We start from the raw sequence: 18,331 nt of genomic DNA, 5'->3' as shown, positions 1-18,331 counted from the left end.
AAAAATAAATAATGAATGCAGAAAGGAATCAGCACATCTGGGAAGAAGGGAACATGCCACAATTTATGGTTTAAAGTACAGTAAGGATATTGTCAATCCCAAATTGTAAATATCAGACAGGAGACATAAGCTATTCACACAGCTCCTGGAGGTATCAGGGCCTCTCTGCAAACTAATACAACAGGTCCTCTACATAGCAACAGATGGTGGCTGTCATCTGCTACCCATGTACAGGGGCTGGCGGGTGGACTTCGACTTCTGTCTTGCTGCTGTAATTCTAAAACAAAATCCCCTTGAGAAGTCAAGGTGTCAAATGGCACGTTGTTTGTTGCCAAGATTATTGGAAGGACTCAAGATGGAATGAAAAGAAGGAGCAATTCTACACCAACTTTCACACCCTCAGAACATTGCAATGCGCTTTACAGTTCATAAGACATAGGAGCAGAATTAGGCCATTTGGCCCACTGCCTCACTGCCGTTTAATCATGGCTGATATGGTTCTCAAACTCATTCTCCTGCCTTCTCCCCATAACCTTTGAACCCCTTACTAATCAAGTTCCTAATTATCACTGTCTTAAATACACTCAATAGCTTGGCCTCCACAGCCCTCTACGACAATGACTTCCACAGATTCCCTATCTCACCATGTATCAGAGAACAAGTGATAAGCACATAGTGCTAGCAGGTGCTGCACTGCCTGTATCATGTGAACCTGTTCATACTATCCATTCCCATTGTAACTGACTACATCCAGGAACCTCACTGACACGTATCAACTGGAAAGGGCAACAAGTATTTACACCAGGATATAGATGTGAACATACACAGCATTCACAGTTCTTTTTCACAAGCTTCAAGATAACTTTAACAAAGTCAGCATTGCAACATGGCCAACTGTTTTACCAATGCATCTTGTCATGAGGTGAATCATAGAATCTTACAGTTCAGAAGGCCATTCTGCCCATCATGACTGTGCGAGGTCTTTGAAAATGCTATTCAATTAGTATCACTAAGCTACTCTTCCCTCAAAGCACTTAACTTTACAAATATCCAACTCCCTTTTAAAAGTTACCATTGAATTGCTTCCGACAGCCTTTCAGGCAGTGCATTCTAGTGGTAGGTTACAATGCCTTACTTGACAACTTCCAAACCATAGCCTTGTCAGGAGAAAGATGCCAAGTGAGTATGAAAGCATAGAAATCAGAAGCAAGCCATTGCATATCTCTATCATTCAAAAGCTGAAGGAAGATTTCTACAGCACTTTTGTGCTGTAAAACAAATATAGGGCACCTCTGTATTCCCAATCAATGGGGCAAAGTTCAGTCATAGAACAAAGTCCACCAAACAAGAACACATACACACTGAATAATAAACATTTACAAGGACATTGGGAAAAATTATCCTGCTCTAGCTCAAACAGTGTCACACAGTGCCTCAGTTTAACAACTCATCTGAAAGACAGCACTTCTGACAGTGCAGCACCCTGTTAGCCCAGCATTAAATTCCATAGATCTCATTGAATGCAACTTGAATCCACAATATTCAGTCTTGGAGATGAACACTCTCTCTACTCAGCTACAGCTGGCAATGCTAGATTACAGACTGTCACAGTCAAAGACCAATGTTCAATTGTCTACCAACTCATGTCAATGATGGGCAACATGAGAGGGTGAAATGGGAGTGAACATTCATATATGCAACCCTAATAAATGTTTACCTGAAGATCATTCTTTTGAAGTCCTATGCATTGCATGGGGTTCACCATCTGGTGGTGGCCAGGATTCTGTAGTATCTGTGCAACTGTCAGTCCTTCCTTCGATACATGGCACTGCTGTGACATTGCTTTGGCTTGCAATCCTACTGGTTGCCATTGAGTAATCACACTGCTTGGCTGCTGTGCAGAGCGCGTCTGAGGGATGAGGGTATGCGGTGTTCCAAAGATCTGCCCGTGCTGAGGTTGGGGTTGGGCCCTTGTGACTTCCCACTGAAGAACAGTAAAGAGAGAGTTGTGCATTTCTATAGCATTTTTCACAACAGGGCGACTCGCTGAATTGAAACATAGGAAACGCAGAAGTCAAGTTACAAATGGCAAGGTGCCATAAACATAGGAGTGTGATAGTGACCACATTGTGTATTTTACCTCATAAAGACACAGAAAGGAGATATCTGCAGTGTTCTGTACCACAAATAAAACCTCACTTTTATAATAAGGAACACAGCAAATAATTTGAGAGATTAGACGCTATTAAGGTGTGTACTGTAGTGTACGTTTCATCAGGCTGGTAACAGGATTTCAGGGTTAAATTATGATCACTATGCGTTTGGAGAGGTGACTAGTGATTTTTCTAAACCCTTTTTAGCTGTTTAGTCATGGTGTCAGGGCAAAGTTGACAAAGATACGTTATGAATAAATTATGAATTATGAGTGCTATAATTGGCTCAACCAGCTGAAGGGTCTCTTCCTGCTCCTATTCCATTCGGAAAAACTCAGTCAGCCTTCAGTCCCACTTCCAGAAGAGGCACTGCATAAAGGTGCATAATTCCTGGGGTCATAGCCATGAAATAGCTTACCCCAGGTGTGTGGCCTCTACAACTAGAGCAGTACCACATTGTTTGCAGTCACTTCCCCCTAACTTTAGAAACTTTCCCCACTCTACAGCCTTCAGAGGCCTGTGTACTTAATTAACTCTCTGCTTTTCAGCATTCTAGATTTTAAAATCATTCCCACCACTGGCCTTCAGCTCCTGAGGCAATAGGTTCTAGAATTTCCTTCCTGAAACTCTCCAACATTCCATCTCTTTCTTATCCTTTGACATGCCCCTTTAAACCTATATTTTTTAATCAAGCTTTTGGTCACTTACCTAACAATCGGCTCCATGTTCAAATCTTGCCTAATCACACTTTTTGGTGAAGCACCTTTGGTGCTTTTACTATGGTGTCTGGTGCTAGTTAACTGCAAGATATTGTTGCACTGGCTAGTCCCTGCCTTCTAACTCAGAAGTGAGTTGTGAAAATGCAGGGCCCTCCTGTGGCGTGGATCAGAAGTGCAGCACATTACTCAGTTTGGAACTGCATTGCTAATAAGCCCAGGGGTCACCACTGCCCATATGAGCAAATATTTACTGTATCTGGGTCACTGGTTGGCAACTCCAAATAAACAGGTCGATGCTAATACTAAAGGAGCTACTATTAAATGCTGTGATATAACCAAGATCAATTCCTGGACTGTAGTTTGTGGAAATGAAACCTTATAAAAAGGAGGATTTGTATCCAGGACAAAAAGAAGTCTGTGTGCAAAACATATGTACCATACAAATTCCAGGTAATGACCATCTCCAATAAGAGGCAATCAATCACCACCCATTGATATTCAATGGTATTACCATGACTGAATCCCCCACTATCAATATCCTTGGAGTCACCACTGACTAGAAACTCAAGTGGACAAGCCACGTAAACACAGTGGTTACAAGAGCAGGTCAGGGACTAGGAATACTGCGGCGAGTAACTCACTTCCTGGCTCCACAAAGCCTATCCACCATCTACAAGGCACAAGTCAGGAGTGTGATGGAATACTCCCCAATTGCCCGATGGATGCAGCTCCAATAATACTCAAGAAGCTGGAAACCATCCAGGACAAAGCAGCCCACTTGATCGACACCACATCCCCAAGCATACACTCTCTCTACCGCTGATGTTGGGTGTAGCAGTGTATACTATATACAAGATGCACTGCAGAAATTCACTAAAGATCCTTATACAACACCTTCCAAACCCACAATCACTTACATCAGAAGGACAAGAGTAGTAGGTAAATGGGAACACCACCACCTGCAAGTTCCCCTCCAAGGTACCACTATCCTGACTTGGAAATGTATCGCTGTTCCTTTGCTGGGTCAAAATCCTGAAATTTCCTCCCCAAGGGCATTGTGGGTCATACTACAGCATATGGATTGCAGCGGTTCAAGAAGTCAGCCCACCACCTTCTCAAGGACAACTAGGGATGGGCAATAAAACTGGCCAGCCAGCAATGTCCATGTCCCACAACTGAATATAAAAAATTACTCCTGTGAGACCAACTGGCTCATACAAGCATTTATACTGCCCAAATGTCTTCACATCTTTCTAACCTACCCATATTGTTGAAACGTCTTTCAGGGTAGGTGTGAATGGACACAATCTATGAAAACACCCCAAATATCAAAAGCAGACAGACAAGAATGAAAAGGGAGAAAAAGACCAATATTTCAATCCAACAGTATATGATACAAATCAATCTTGGGTTTTAAACTGGCAACAGAGCATCTGATCCCTGTTATGTGTTCTGCATGGTATTCAATTCCATTGACTTCAGTCATTCCAAAGAGTGAATGAGAAAAGCTTTTCTATGAATTTGTAGATTGAGCAGTTAAAGCTTTGTGTGTGTGTGTTTGTGTGTGTGCACGCGCACGCGTGCCTGCATGCTTTATTAGTGTGTCTTTCAACCCACTTTAGGTTGTTCTCCGCTTCCTCAATAGGCTGGGCCAGTTCAGTAGAACACTCCCAACAACCTGCCACTGGCCAGTTGGGGGAGACAGCACTGCAAACTGACAGGGCCTTTCATCACTGCAGTGTACCCTAGCCCTGGTTAACACAGCACCCCATCTAATGCTACTCCTTTGCATTCTAACGCTGCCACCCAAGAGAGTTTTTTGGCAATACCTGCAGCTGCAGTTGTTGTTGCTGCTGAAGGAGCTGAACCTGTTTCTTCAGAGCTTCAATTTGTTGTTGCTGGACTTGTAACAGAACCTGCTTTACCGTAGGAATAAAAAATATGCATTAAAAGAGAAAACAGGACACAAGAATTTGCAGAAATGCAGAGAAGGCTTTTAAATGGATAACCATTTTTATTGCAAATAGTTATCATAGCAAGACACAGAACACTGCACAAAAAAAGCCATTCAGCCCTAATCTGTTTAATGGCAATATTTATCCTATACTCAAGCTACCTGCTATACTTCTCCATGTCCTTCAACGTCTCCTTCCATTCCTTTTTACTTAATGTAGTTAGTCAGCTTCCTCTTAAATTTCAGAACAACTTGTGATCATTGTACGTGCTGCATAAATTAAATCCTTCTTGATGTTTACAGATTGCCCTCAATGCAACGAAGAACAAGGGATTCATAAATAATGTTGAGCATGACAGAGACTGGGTATTCCGTGGTGATTAATTGAAACTCCTGGCTCCCTAAAGCTTCATCCGCTTGAATAGAGTGGACATAGAGAAGATGTTTCCACTAGTAGGAGAGATTAAGACCTAACGGCACAGCCTCAGAGTGAAAACTGACCGGAAGGTAGGAGACAGAGGATGGTGATGGAGATTTGCTTTTTGGACTGGTAGCATGTGACCAGCGATGTACTGCAGGGATCGCTGGTTCATTGTGTTCTATCATTTATATAAATTATTTGGATGTGAATATAGGATGTACGGTTAGTAAATTTGCAAATGACACCAAAATTAGTGGTGTTGTGGGCAGTACAATGGGACCTAGATCAGATGGACCCATGGGGCAAGGAGTGGCAGACGGAGTTTAATCTAGATAAATGTGAGGTGCTACATTTTACTACACATCAGGGTCGGACTTATACACTTCCTGATAAGGTCCTGGAGATAGTTGCTGAACAAAAGGATCTTGGAGTGCAGATTCATGGTTCCTTGAAATTGGAGTCGCAGGTAGACAGGGTAGTGAAAAAGACCTAAATTACACTTGCCTTTATTGGTCAGTGCATTCCTGACCGCACCAGCGTTTTGTATAGTTGCAGCATGATACTGCGGTTCCGGAACTCAATCCCTCTACCAATGAAACCTAACACACCGTATGCAATCTTCACAGCACTATCCACCTGGGTGGCAACTTTCAGGGATCTATGCACATGAACTCCAAGATCCCTCTGCACATCCACACTACCAAGAATCTTTCCATTGACCCAGTACTCTGCCTTCCTGTTATTCTTCCCAAAGTGAATCACCTCACATTTATCTGCATTGAACTCCATTTGCCACCTCTCAGCCCAATTCTGCAGTTTATCCAAGTCCCCCGCAACCTGTAACATTCTTCCAAACCGTCCACTACTCCACCAACTTTAGTGTCATCTGCAAATTTACTAATCCATCCACCTATGCCTACGTCTAAGTCACTTATAAAAATGACAAACAGCAGTGGTCCCATAACAGATCCTTATGGCACACCACTAGTAACAGGACTTCAGACTGAATATTTTCCATCAACCACCACTCGCTGCCTTCTTCCAGAAAGCCAGTTTCTAATCCAAACTGCTAAATCACCCTCAATTCCATGCCTCTGCATTTTCTCCATCAGCCTACTATTGGAACCTTATCAAAGGCTTTACTGAAGTCCATGTATACCACTCAACTGCCCTACCCTCATCTACATGCTTGGTCACCTTCTCAAAAAACTCAATGAGGTTTGTGAGACATGACCTGCCCTTGACAAAACCATGTTGACGATCTGAAATCAGATTGTTACTTGCTAGGATGCTATTGCGGCTGTACAGGACATTGGTGAGGCCACTTTTGGAATACTGCATTCAATTCTTATATCCTTGCTATAGAAAAGGTGTTGTTAAAGTTGAAAGAGTTCAGAAAAGATTTACAAGGATGCTGCCGTGGTTGGACAGTTTGAGCTATCGGGAGGGGCTGACTAGGTTGGGGCTTTTTTCTGCAGAACGTCAGAGGCTGAGGGATGACCTTATAGAGGTTTATAAAATCATATGGGACATGGTTAGGATGAATAGTCAAGGTCTTTTCCCCAGGGTAGGGGAGTCCAGAACTAGAGGGCATAGGTTTAAGGTGAGAGGGGAAAGAGTCAAAAGGGGCCTAAGGGTAAACGTTTTTACACAGAGGGTGATGCATGTATGGAATGAGCTGCCAGAGGAAGTGATGGAGGCTAGCACAATTACAACATTTAAAAGGCATCTGGATGGATATATATTCTATGAACGGATGACCCTTTAGAATTAGGATGAGGAGAAACTTCTTCAGTCAGAGGGTTGTAAATCTGTAAATTTATTGTCACAGAAGGCTGTGGAGGCCAAATCATTAAGTGTGATTAAGACAGAGATAGGGGCAGATTCTTGATTAGGAAGGGGATCAAAGCTTACAGGGTGAAAACAGGTAAAGGGGTTGAGAAACATATTGGCCATGATTGAATGGTGGAACAGACCCAATGGCCCAAATGGCCTAATTCTGCTGCTATTTCATATGGTCTTATAGTCACAAAGTGCAGCTCAGACATGTGATGGAATACTGTCTACTTATTTGGAGTTCCAATAACACTCAAAGTTTGATACACTGAAAAGAAATCAACCGCTTGACCTTCAACATGCACTCCCTTTCCTGCTGGTACACAAGTAGTAGAAGGGTGTACCATGTACAAAATGCACTGTAGCAACTCAGCACATCTCCAGTGAGAGGACTTTCCAAACTCGTGATCTCTAACAGCTAGAAGTGCGAGGGCTACAGAAGTATGGGAGCACCACCACCTGCAAATTCCCCTTGAAGCCACACACCATCCTGATTTGGAATTAAATCACCTTCTTTCATTGTTCTCCCAAATAAAAATTCAGGAATTCGCTTTATGATAAAAAGAACTTACACTGTTTGGGAGAGAGGAGAGCTTCACTGGCAGTGACCTATTGCCCATGGAGACCTGGCTGGTTTCTAGGAAGGAAGGTCCTGAACTGACAACAGATGAAGCAAAGTTTAGGAAGTCTGCTGTGTTTGCACTTGCGTTCGTTTGCTCTGTGCTGGTCATCCCCTGTGCCTTTGATTTTCCCTTCAAAACAAAAATAAAGTCAAAATAATTCAAAAGATAAATGAGAAAGTTAATAATGCAGGGAAAAATACAATTGTTATGCCTAAAGAAGGTGCTATAGATGTTCTTTCAGGAGAAAGATCTCATGTACTGTACATGTCAATTTGTTTCTGTCCTTAGTTAAATTTGCAATGTCATTCAAAAGAAGGCTTTTCAATCTGCGTGTGTGAATTTTAATGAAGGACCTATTGTTCACTGCACCAAGTGTTACAATCGAGGCTGAAAGAATCACCTTCACTCTAAATCCACTAATCCACAGGCAACAACAAAAAAATACTTTCCCTATAACCAAAATGACCAATTAAATATCTTAACTGCATCATGTTTTAAAACAGCACTACCTACCAAGCAGGTTTCTTAATAAACAACAATTCTGGGTGATTATCAAACAAAACCGATCCAATCAGGATGCAATAAGTGGTTAACATAAACAGCCAGAAAGACTTCATGTGAACTTTTAAGCTATTTTTGCTCATTATTAAAATGTTCTTAAATTATGAGTGCTTTATTTCTTTAGTTACTGAATGGTGGAGAGATAAATTACTTATCCCTCTAAACATGCCCAGCAGACAGATACACACTCTCTCTCTCTCTCTCACTCTATCTCGAGAAAAAGCAAACAAGTGTAGAATGTTCAGGAATCTGTTGCTCTGGTGCTCTGGCAGATGTGGTGAACTCAATAATCATACAGGTTGGCTCTGAAGTCTTACAGATACAGTTTGTTCAGGGAATACACTAGTCAGCTGTTTAATCAATCACCCTTTCAAAACAATAAATAGATTTCACCCTGAGGAAGAATATTTTCCACCCAGTGGGTGGTTGGAATCTGGAACTCACTGCCAGGAAAAGGTGGTAGAAGCAAAAACTCTCATAACGTTTAAGTATTTAGACATGCATTTGTGATCCGAACGTACACAAGGCTATGGGCCTTTGGGCCAAGTGCTGGAAAATGGGATTAGAATAGTTAAATACTTGTTTTCAATTGGAACAGATTCGATAGGCCAAAGGACCTTTATCTGTAGACCTCTATGATGTTACTCCAGAGGTGAATAACTGAAATTTAATATACGTGTTTAACTTAATTTGACACAGTTGGCTGTGAAATACCAATCTTCATGTGAACTAGCCATGCGAACTCATAAGCTATTTTTGCTCATTATTAAAATGTTTTTAAATTATGAGTGCTTTACTCCTTTGGTTTTTGAATGGTGGAGAGAGTACATTTACTTGCATTGTGTGCATGAATTAAGTAAGGTATTTTCCATCAAATAATAGTCCCTGTGGATATGTGAGCCTAATCAGTGATTTTCATTGGACAGCATGGGGTTAGGGCACTGCCCTATCAACTGTAACAGAAGTGGTTAAAGATATTTTCCAATCAACCTGTTCAGAGATATTATGACACATCTCTGGAGCAGTTGGGATTTGAATTCAATAAAGTATTCGCAGTCATGAGTGATGTGGACAGAGCACAGGAAGAAATGGTTCCCATTGCGTTTGAGGGTCACAGGGCACCAATTTAAGGTGATTGGCAAAAGAACCAGAGGTGCTATGAAGTAGGATCTGGAATTTGTTACCTGGGAATGGTGCTGAAGACAAGTTGCAATTATGATGTTCAAAAGGGAACTGGATAATTATCTTAAGAGCAAAGACAAGGGAGAGGGACTAGCTGAAACTTACTTATAGACATCTGCAATGGACAGAACAGGCCAAGTGACCTCCTTCTGTGCCGTAACCATTTTACTGAATTTAACATACACTATGTTGAGGTGATTAACAGATAACTAGCACAAAATGCATATGATCTCTCCTGGACTGGTCTCAATTACCTGTGCAAGGACCAGAGAGGAACTTTCTAGTTGTTTGTCTCCAATTATTAGTCGTGGGCTATTCTTCCAGTTTTAACTCTCCCAGGATCTAATGTGGTTGTGAATGGCTGAGACGACAGGGGATGAAGATGTTCCTGATCATGATGCTGCAACCTAGGATTTGTGGCTCAGTTTAATTCACTCCTGTCATGATCCAGAATTATAATCCATACAGAGTGGAAGTTAGCCATTCGGTCCATCGAGTCCACACCAACACTCCGAAAAGCATCCCACCCACACCCACCCACCCAAGGGTGACACCAAACACGGGGTCCTGGCGCTGTAGAGCAGCAGTGCTGACCACTGAGCCACCATGCCGCCCTTGGTTCCTGCTCATCATGCTGACACAAAGAATTGTGAAATGGATTAGTCTTGCGATCACTATCCCTTGCCTTGCTGTGGATGTCAGCTATGAAACTTCACCTGCCTTCCAACACTTTTTCAGCCCGTGGGGAGGGGGCTCCCGCTCACCTCCTGTCCTCCTCATCTGCTCGTTGACTCGGCTAATGGTGCTGTGACTGCAGCCTGTCACCCAGCTGATGAACCTGTAGCAATTCGAATGTGAGCCACCTGAGCCAAGGGAGAAAACACATCAGAAATCTCCAGGGATGAGATAATATGAGAATACAACGGCTATCTAACCCATAGATCAGTATGACCAAGTCGGCAGAACACAGGCCAGAGCACGTGCTTTTGGATTATTAGGATCGTAACAACACTGCAGAAACAATATCTCCCTAAACAGTAATGTTTTATTCCTAATAAACATAGAAGACGAAGATAACAAAACTGCATCCTAAAGTTAGAAAGCAGCGTTTCCCTGATGGATATCTGACAGCTTCTGCAAGTCGGATTTGTGGCCCCACACAATCTAACGGCACTAAAGTTTCTGCTGTGTACAGTGGGCTTAACGAACTGGCAGGGAACGGAGGGTATAAGGTTCTGAAGAAATAGAATTATTTGAGTTAGTGAAACTCTGTGAAAAGACACTACTTGAAGGTAATATTAAACAACTTGAACAAGGGCATGGATAGGGTGAATAGCCAACAGTCCAAAACTAGAGGGCATAGGTTTAAGGGGAGCGGGGGAAGATTTAAAAGGGATCTAAGGAATAACTTTCTCACGCAAAAGGTGGTGTGTGTATGGAATGAGGTGCCAGTGGAAGTAGTGGAGGCTGGTACAATTACAACGTTTAAAAAGCATCTGGATGGATACATGAATAGGAATGGTTTAGAGGGACATGGGCCAAGTGAAGGCAAATGGGACTAGATTAGTTTAGGATATCTTGTCAGCATGGACGAGTTGGACTGAAGGGTCTGTTTCTGTGCTGTACAGTTCTGTGACTCTAACTTAAATCGATATGTTGCTTTTAACATAATAAAACATTCCAGGACACTTCACAGCAGCACAGTAAAACAATGTAGGATTTGGAGCCATATAAGGAGATATTAGATCAGACAACCAATTTGGTTCAAGTTAGTTTTTAGAGGAAAAACAGGAATTGCTACAGAAACTCAAAGGTCTGGCAGCATCTGTGGGTAGAAATCAGAGTTAACATTTCGGGTCCAGTGACCCTTCCTCAGAATGTGGAGGTGCCGGTGTTGGACTAGGGTGGACAAAGAAAAAAATCACACAACGCCAGGTTAGAGTCCAACAGGTTTATTTGGAAGTACAAGTTCTCAGACCACTGCTCCTTCATCAGGCAGCTGTGCAGCAAATCATTAGACACAGAATTTATAACAAAAGATTACTGTGTCATGCAACTAAAACAATTTACAGAGGAACCTCAATTATCCAGCATTCAATTACCCGAATTTCGCATTATCCAGACAATATCGCAAGGTCCCAATGCTTGGCTAAACTGTATTATCCAGCATTTGAATATCTGAACATTGGATTATCCGAACAAAATACTGCCCACCCCTCTCATTCGGACAATCGAGGTTCCTCTGTATAGAGCAAATCTAGATTGCTATTGAGTCTTTCATCTTTTAGAATGGGCTGCAGGTTTCAGTTCATTAACATGTAAATCCCAGAACTTCTTTCAAGTCACATTCTTGAGATAACTTAAGGTTTTATTTAAAAAAAAGGTGACATTACAGCTCAGAAAATGCATTAAAAGTGTGAGGTTAGAGTCTGTCTGTAAACCAATCTTGAGTCAGACTGGTTCTATTTCCAAAGTAGGAATTAATAAAATGTTATATGGATTTGACTGCCTGCATTGAGGGCCTGCAGACTGGGTGCATTTTGGGCAAAATAGACTGTATCTGCAATTACAATTCTGCAAATGCAAATTCACCCCGTAGACTTGTGTGTATGTGTATGTGTAAGTGCGCTAAAGAGAGTGTGTATTTGCATGTGTGCATGAGTCTGACAGAGTATAAGCCTATGAGAGGGTGTGTGCATAGGTGTGAGTGTGGGGGGCTGTTTTTGTGTGTTTGAGAGAGGGTGTGTGAGGGGGTCTATAGTCTTATGGAGTCATCTATAGTGTGACATGAATGCAAGGTCTTGGTTGGGGCCATCCTCATGGGTATTGAACTTGACTAGCAGCGTCTGCTCAGCCACCCTGCATTGTTGCCTGTCCCCAAAGTCCATCTTGGACAATTGTCACCTGAAAATCCGAGGCCGAATGTCCCTGACTGCTGAAGTGTTCCCTGACTGGGAGGGAACATCTCAGTCTGGCCATTGTTGTGCGGTGTCCATTCATTCGTTGTTGTAGCAGCTGCTTGATCTCGCCAATATACCATGCCTCAGGGCATCCTTGTCTGCAGCATATGGGATAGACAATGTTGGCCGAGTCACATGAGTACCTGCCACGTACATGGTGGGTGGTGTCCCTACGTGTAAAGGTGGTATCCATGTCAACACTCTGACACGTCTTGCAGTGGTTCCATGACAGGGTAGTACAGTGTTGTGGTTGATGTTGTCCTGAGGGCTGGGCAGTTTGCTGCAAACCTGTTTAAGGTTTGGCAGTTGTGTAAAGGTGAGAAGTGGAAGCACAGGGAATGTCTTGGTAGGTGCTCATCCTCATCGATGATGTCACTTTTTAAAATAAAACCTTAAGTTATTTTGAGAATATGACTTAAAATAAGTTATTGGATTTAAATATTAATGAACTGAAACCTGCAACTCATTCCAAAAGATAAAAGACTTAACAGCAAGGGATTGGTGTGAGAAAGAGGGATTCCATTTCATGGGGCATTGGCATCAGTTTTGGAACCGAGGAGATCTGTACCGTTGGGACGGTCTCCACCTGAACCGATCTGGTACCGATGTTCTAGCGAAGAGGATAAATAGGGTGGTCAGTAGGACTTGAAACTTCTGAGTTGGGGGGGGGGGGGGAAGGGAAAGTGAAAGCGACAGGGAGTATGGAGTTAAATGGAAAGATAAGCAGGAGGATAGCATGTAGGCAGGTGGATTTAACCTTGAGGCAGATTAGGAATACAACAAAAAGGAAGGATAACTTAGGACATCTTATGACTTCCAATATCTCTAATGATAAGAATGTTAGCATTAAGGCACTTTACCTGAATGCTCGTAGCATTCGTAACAAAGCAGATGAACTAATAGCACAGATCATCGTGAATGATTATGATGTGGTAGGCATCACAAAGACATGGTTGCAGGGGGTTCAGGACTGGCAGTTAAACATCCAAGGATTTACAACTTATCGAAAAGACAGGGAGGTGAGCAGAGGGGGTAGGGGTGGTCTTGTTAATTAAGAACAAAATTAAATCTATGGCACTGAATGACATAGGGTCGGATGATGTGGAATCTGTGTGGGTGGAATTGAGGAACCACAAAGGCAAAAAAACCATATGTACAGACCTCCTAACAGTGGTCAGGACCAGAGGCGCAACATGTACCGGAAAATAGAAAAGGCATGTCAGAAAGGCAAGGTCACGGTGATCATGGGGGACTTAATATGCAGGTGGACTGGGTAAATAATGTTGCCAGTGGATCCAAAGAAAGGGAATTCTTGGAATGCTTACAGGATGGCTTTTTGGAACAGCTTGTCATGGAGCCCACAAGGGAGCAGGCTATTTTGGACCTAGTGCTATGTAATGAACCAGACTTTATAAAAGATCTTAAAGTAAGGGAACACTTAGGAAGAAGCAATCATAATATGGTAGAGTTCAGTCTGCAGTTTGAAAGAGAGGAGGCAAAATCGGATGTAATGGTGTTACAGTTAAACAAAGGTAATTATGAGGGCATGAGAGAGGAACTGACGAAAAATCGACTGAAAGCAGAGCCTAGCAGGGAAGACAGTAGAGCAAAAATGGCAGGAGTTTGTGGGTATAATTGAGGACACAGTACAGAGGTTCATCCCCAAGAAAAGAAAGATTATCCAGGGAGGGATTAGACAGCCATGGCTGACAAAGGAAGTCAGGAAATGTATCAAAGAAAAAGAGAGAGCCTATAAAGTGGCCAAGAGCACTGGGAAATCAGAAGATTGGGAAGGCTACAAAAACAAACAGAGGATAACAAAGAGAGAAATAAGGAAGGAGAGGATCGAATATGAAGGTAGACTAGCCAGTAATATTAGAAATTATAGTAAAAGTTTCTTTCAATACATAAGAAACAAACGACAGGCAAAAGTAGACATTGGGCCACTTCAAACTGATGCTGGAAGGCTAGTGATGGGAGATAAGGAAATAGTTGGAGAACTTAATAAGTACTTTGCATCAGTCTTCACAGTGGAAGACATGAGTAATATCCCAACAATTAAAGGGAGTCGGGGGCTGATTTGAGTATGGTTGCCATTACAAAAGAGATAGTGCTAGAAAAGCTAAAAGGTCTTAAAATTGACAAATCTCCTGGCCCCGATGGGCTACATCCTAGAGTTCTGAGGGAGGTGGCTGAGGAAATAGCGGAGGCGTTGGTTGAGATCTTTCAAAAGTCACTGGAGTCAGGGAAAGTCCCGAATGATTGGAAGACCGCTGTTGTAACCCCATTGTTCAAGAAAGGATCAAGACAAAAGATGGAAAATTATAGGCCAATTAGCCTAACCTCGGTTGTTGGTAAAATTCTAGAATCCATCATTAAGGATGAGGTTTCTAAATTCTTGGAAGAGCAGGGTCGGATTAGAACAAGTCAACATGGATTTAGTAAGGGGAGGTCGTGCCTGATAAACCTGTTAGAATTTTTTGAAGAGGTGACAAGTAGGTTAGACCAGGGAAACCCAGAGGATGTGGTCTATCTAGACTTCCAAAAGGCCTTCGATAAGATGCCACAAGGGAGGCTGCTGAGTAAGGTGACGGCCCATGGTGTTCGAGGTGAACTTCTGGCAGGGATAAGAGGTTCTTTTTCGGAATGGCAGCCGGTGACAAGCGGTGTCCCGCAGGGTTCAGTGTTGGGGCCGCAACTGTTCACATTATATATTAATGATCTGGATGAAGGGACTGGGGGCATTCTAGCGAGGTTTGCCGATGATACGAAGATAGGTGGACAGGCAGGTAGTACTGAGGAAGTGGGGAGGCTGCAGAAGGATCTAGACAGTTTTGGAGAGTGGTCCAGGAAATGGCTGATGAAGTTCAATGTGAACAAATGCGAGGTCTTGCACTTTGGAAAAAAGAATACAAGCATGGACTACTTTCTAAACAGTGAGAAAATTCATAAAGCCAATGTACAAAGGGATCTGGGAGTGCTAGTCAAGGATTCTCTAAAGGTAAACATGCAGGTTGAATCCGTGATTAAGAAAGCAAATGCAATGTTGTCATTTATCTCAAGAGGATTGGAATATAAAAGCAGCGATGTGCTACTGAGACTTTATAAAGCTCTGGTTAGGCCCCATTTAGAGTACTGTGTCCAGTTTTGGGCCCCACACCTCAGGAGGAACATACTGGCACTGGAGCATGTCCAGCGGAGATTCACACGGATGATCTCTGGAATCGTAGGTCTAACATATGAGGAACGGCTGAGGATCCTGGGATTGTACTCATTGGAGTTTAGAAGGTTAAGGGAAGATCTAATAGAAACTTACAAGATAATACATGGCTTGGAAAGGGTGAACGCTAAGAAATTGTTTCCGTTAGGCGGGGAGACTAGGACCCGTAGGCACAGACTTAAAAATAGAGAGGGTCAATTTAGAACAGAAATGCGGAGACATTTCTTCAGCCAGAGAGGGGTGGGCCTGTGGAATTCATTGCCGCGGAGTGCAGTGGAGGCAGGGACGCTAAACGTCTTCAAGGCAGAGATTGATAAATTCTTGATGTCACAAGGAATTAAGGGCTACGGGGAGAATGCGGGTAGGTGGAGTTGAAATGCCCATCAGCCATGATTAAATGGCGGAATGGACTCGATGGGCCGAATGGCCTTACTTCCACTCCTATGTCTTATGGTCTTATAATCTAGGTTTGTTCAATATATCGTTTCAGTTGCATGACCTTGTAATCTTTTGCTATACATTTTGTGTCTTATTATCCTGCTCCACAGCTACCTGATAAAGGAGCAGCATTCCGAAAGCTAGTGCTTCCAAATAGACCTGTTGGACTATAACCTGTGTGAGTTTTAAACTTTCTCGAACACAGCAGAAATAATTTCTTCTTTTGCCAAAATAGTTCATTAACCTTTCGTAAATCTCCAAAGAACCTTCAAAAGAGAACATTCACAGTTTGTCTAAATGCTCCCCTTAATGTCCTTTGGGGAAGGAAATCTGTCTCCTTATCTGGTCTCGCCTGCATGTGATTCCAGACCCACAGCACCACAGTTAACTCAACAGCTCTCAGTTGATAGGCAATCAGTGATAGGCGATAAATTCCATTATCCCCTAAAATAATAAGGAATCATGAGTAAAGAAGAATGAATAAGTTATTCAACCACAAAAGCTTTCTAGGAAATGGCCTCTGCGGCTTATCCATTTGATATTGTCCCTAACGAATAATGAATATAAACATTCCAACTGAGGCCACTTCAGTGATTTACAAAATTTAGTACAACTTCCCTTTCTTTAGTACTCAATGCCTCTATTTAAAACACCATTGATCCCCTATGATCTTTTAATGGAATAATCAATTTATCCTACCTCCTTTGAGTATGTCAGTCCCAGGTCTTTCACTTCCTGCAGCCCAATTAAAATTGTATCATTTAGTTCATTTTGCGTTTACTCAGTCTTCTTTCCCAAAAGCATCATTTCATTCTTCTCTGAGAAGACTGAGAAGTGACCTAATAGAGGTATTTAAAATTACAAAAGGGTTTGACAGGGCTAGATGCAGAGATGATATTTCCACTTGAGGGGGGATTTCAAACTATAGGCCGCACAAAGGAGCCAGTCACTAATTAATCCAATTAAGAGTTTCAAGAGAAACCTCTGCGCTTGGGAGCAGTGAGAATGTAGAAGTTATAACATGGACTGACTGAAATGAATACCATAGGATATTTTCAAGGAGAAACTAAATGAACAGATGAGGGAGGAAGGAATATGGAAGGAAGGATATACTGAGATAGAAATGTATAGCATGGAAACAGACCCTTCGGCTCAACTTGTCCATGCCGACCAGATATCCTAAATAAATCTAGTCCCATTAGCCAGCATTTGGCCCATATCCCTCTAAATCCTGTCTATTTAAATACCCAACCAGATGCCTTTTAAATGTTGTAATTGTACCAGCCTTCACAACTTCCTCTGGCAGCTCATTCTATACACGCACTACCCTCTATGCGGAGAAATTGCCCTTTACAACCTTTTAAAATCTTTCCCTTCACCCTAAACTTATGCCCTCTATTTTTGGACTCCCCTACCCCAGGGTAAAGACCTTGTCTATTTACTCTATCCACCCCACCCCCATTGATTTTATAAACCTCTATAAGGGCACCTCTCAGCCCCTGTCTATTCAGCCTCTCCCTACACCTCAAACCATCCAACCCTGGCATCATCCTTGTAAATCTTTTCTGAACCTTTTCAAGTTTCACAGCATCCTTCCTACTAGTAGGGAGGCCAGAATTGCATACAGTAATCCAAAAGAGGCCTAACCAGTGTCCTGTACAGCCACAACATGACTTCCCGATCCTGATACTCAAGACACTGATCAATAAAGGAAAGCATACCAAATGCCTTCCTCACTATCCTGTCTACCTGCGACTCTACATTCAAGGAACTATGAACATGCACTCCAAGGTCTGTTTGTCAGCAACATTCCCTCAGACCTTACTATTAAGTGTATAGGTCCTGCCCGGATTTGCCTTTCCAAAATGCAGCACCTCACATTTACCTAAATTAAATTCCATCTGCCACTCCTCGGCCTATCGGCTTATAGATTAAGATCCTGCTGGAGAGTGAAAGGATGCTCCAATGAAACATAACCACCACCATAGGCAGGATGATGTGTTGCTGTGCTGCATATCCCATACAATATATGTAGAAAGCATTCTTACTGCAACACTCCAGCATGTTAGTTATTTGACCTAAATGAAGAGGATAAGTCAGAATTGGCTTCAAATTTAATCATTTTAGACACACCTGAAGGTGTCAACATCTCTGCTAGGACTCTACGTGCATCAGCCTGTCCTTTTGAGGCACGTTCCCTCCAAACGTGAAGCAAATGCCCATGAGTGTGTGCCATCTGAAAAACAACCGAGGATCCTTTCAAT

The 18,331-nt window shown here is 42.4% G+C and overlaps 1 protein-coding gene across 6 annotated transcripts in view; it reads right to left on the bottom strand.

Annotated features, from left to right (window-relative positions):
• Positions 1-18,331, bottom strand: part of LOC122564953 (uncharacterized) — a 67,059-nt gene that overhangs the window by 27,429 nt on the left and 21,299 nt on the right. For 5 of the 6 annotated variants that reach the window (XR_015760689.1, XM_087998253.1, XM_087998251.1 and 2 more), the window contains 5 exons: positions 18,201-18,303; positions 10,170-10,312; positions 7,656-7,835; positions 4,702-4,791; positions 1,718-1,984 (listed from right to left, as the gene is read on the bottom strand). Coding sequence is in view for 5 of the 6 variants with exons in the window: in XM_087998253.1 (XP_087854379.1) it covers positions 1,718-1,984; positions 4,702-4,791; positions 7,656-7,835; positions 10,170-10,312; positions 18,201-18,303 (783 nt within the window). In the remaining variant the exon portion in view is untranslated. The remainder of the gene's footprint in view (positions 1-1,717; positions 1,985-4,701; positions 4,792-7,655; positions 7,836-10,169; positions 10,313-18,200; positions 18,304-18,331) is intronic. The other variant, XM_087998254.1, reaches the window with a different exon arrangement.

This window comes from Chiloscyllium plagiosum, unplaced genomic scaffold (assembly GCF_037043375.1).
Source record: "Chiloscyllium plagiosum isolate Xiang-an unplaced genomic scaffold, Cpla_swu_hap1 HiC_scaffold_21, whole genome shotgun sequence".
Classification (NCBI taxonomy): domain Eukaryota; kingdom Metazoa; phylum Chordata; class Chondrichthyes; order Orectolobiformes; family Hemiscylliidae; genus Chiloscyllium; species Chiloscyllium plagiosum.
Note: the sequence above shows the minus strand (reverse complement) of the source record. Positions and strands in the feature narration are given on the sequence as shown.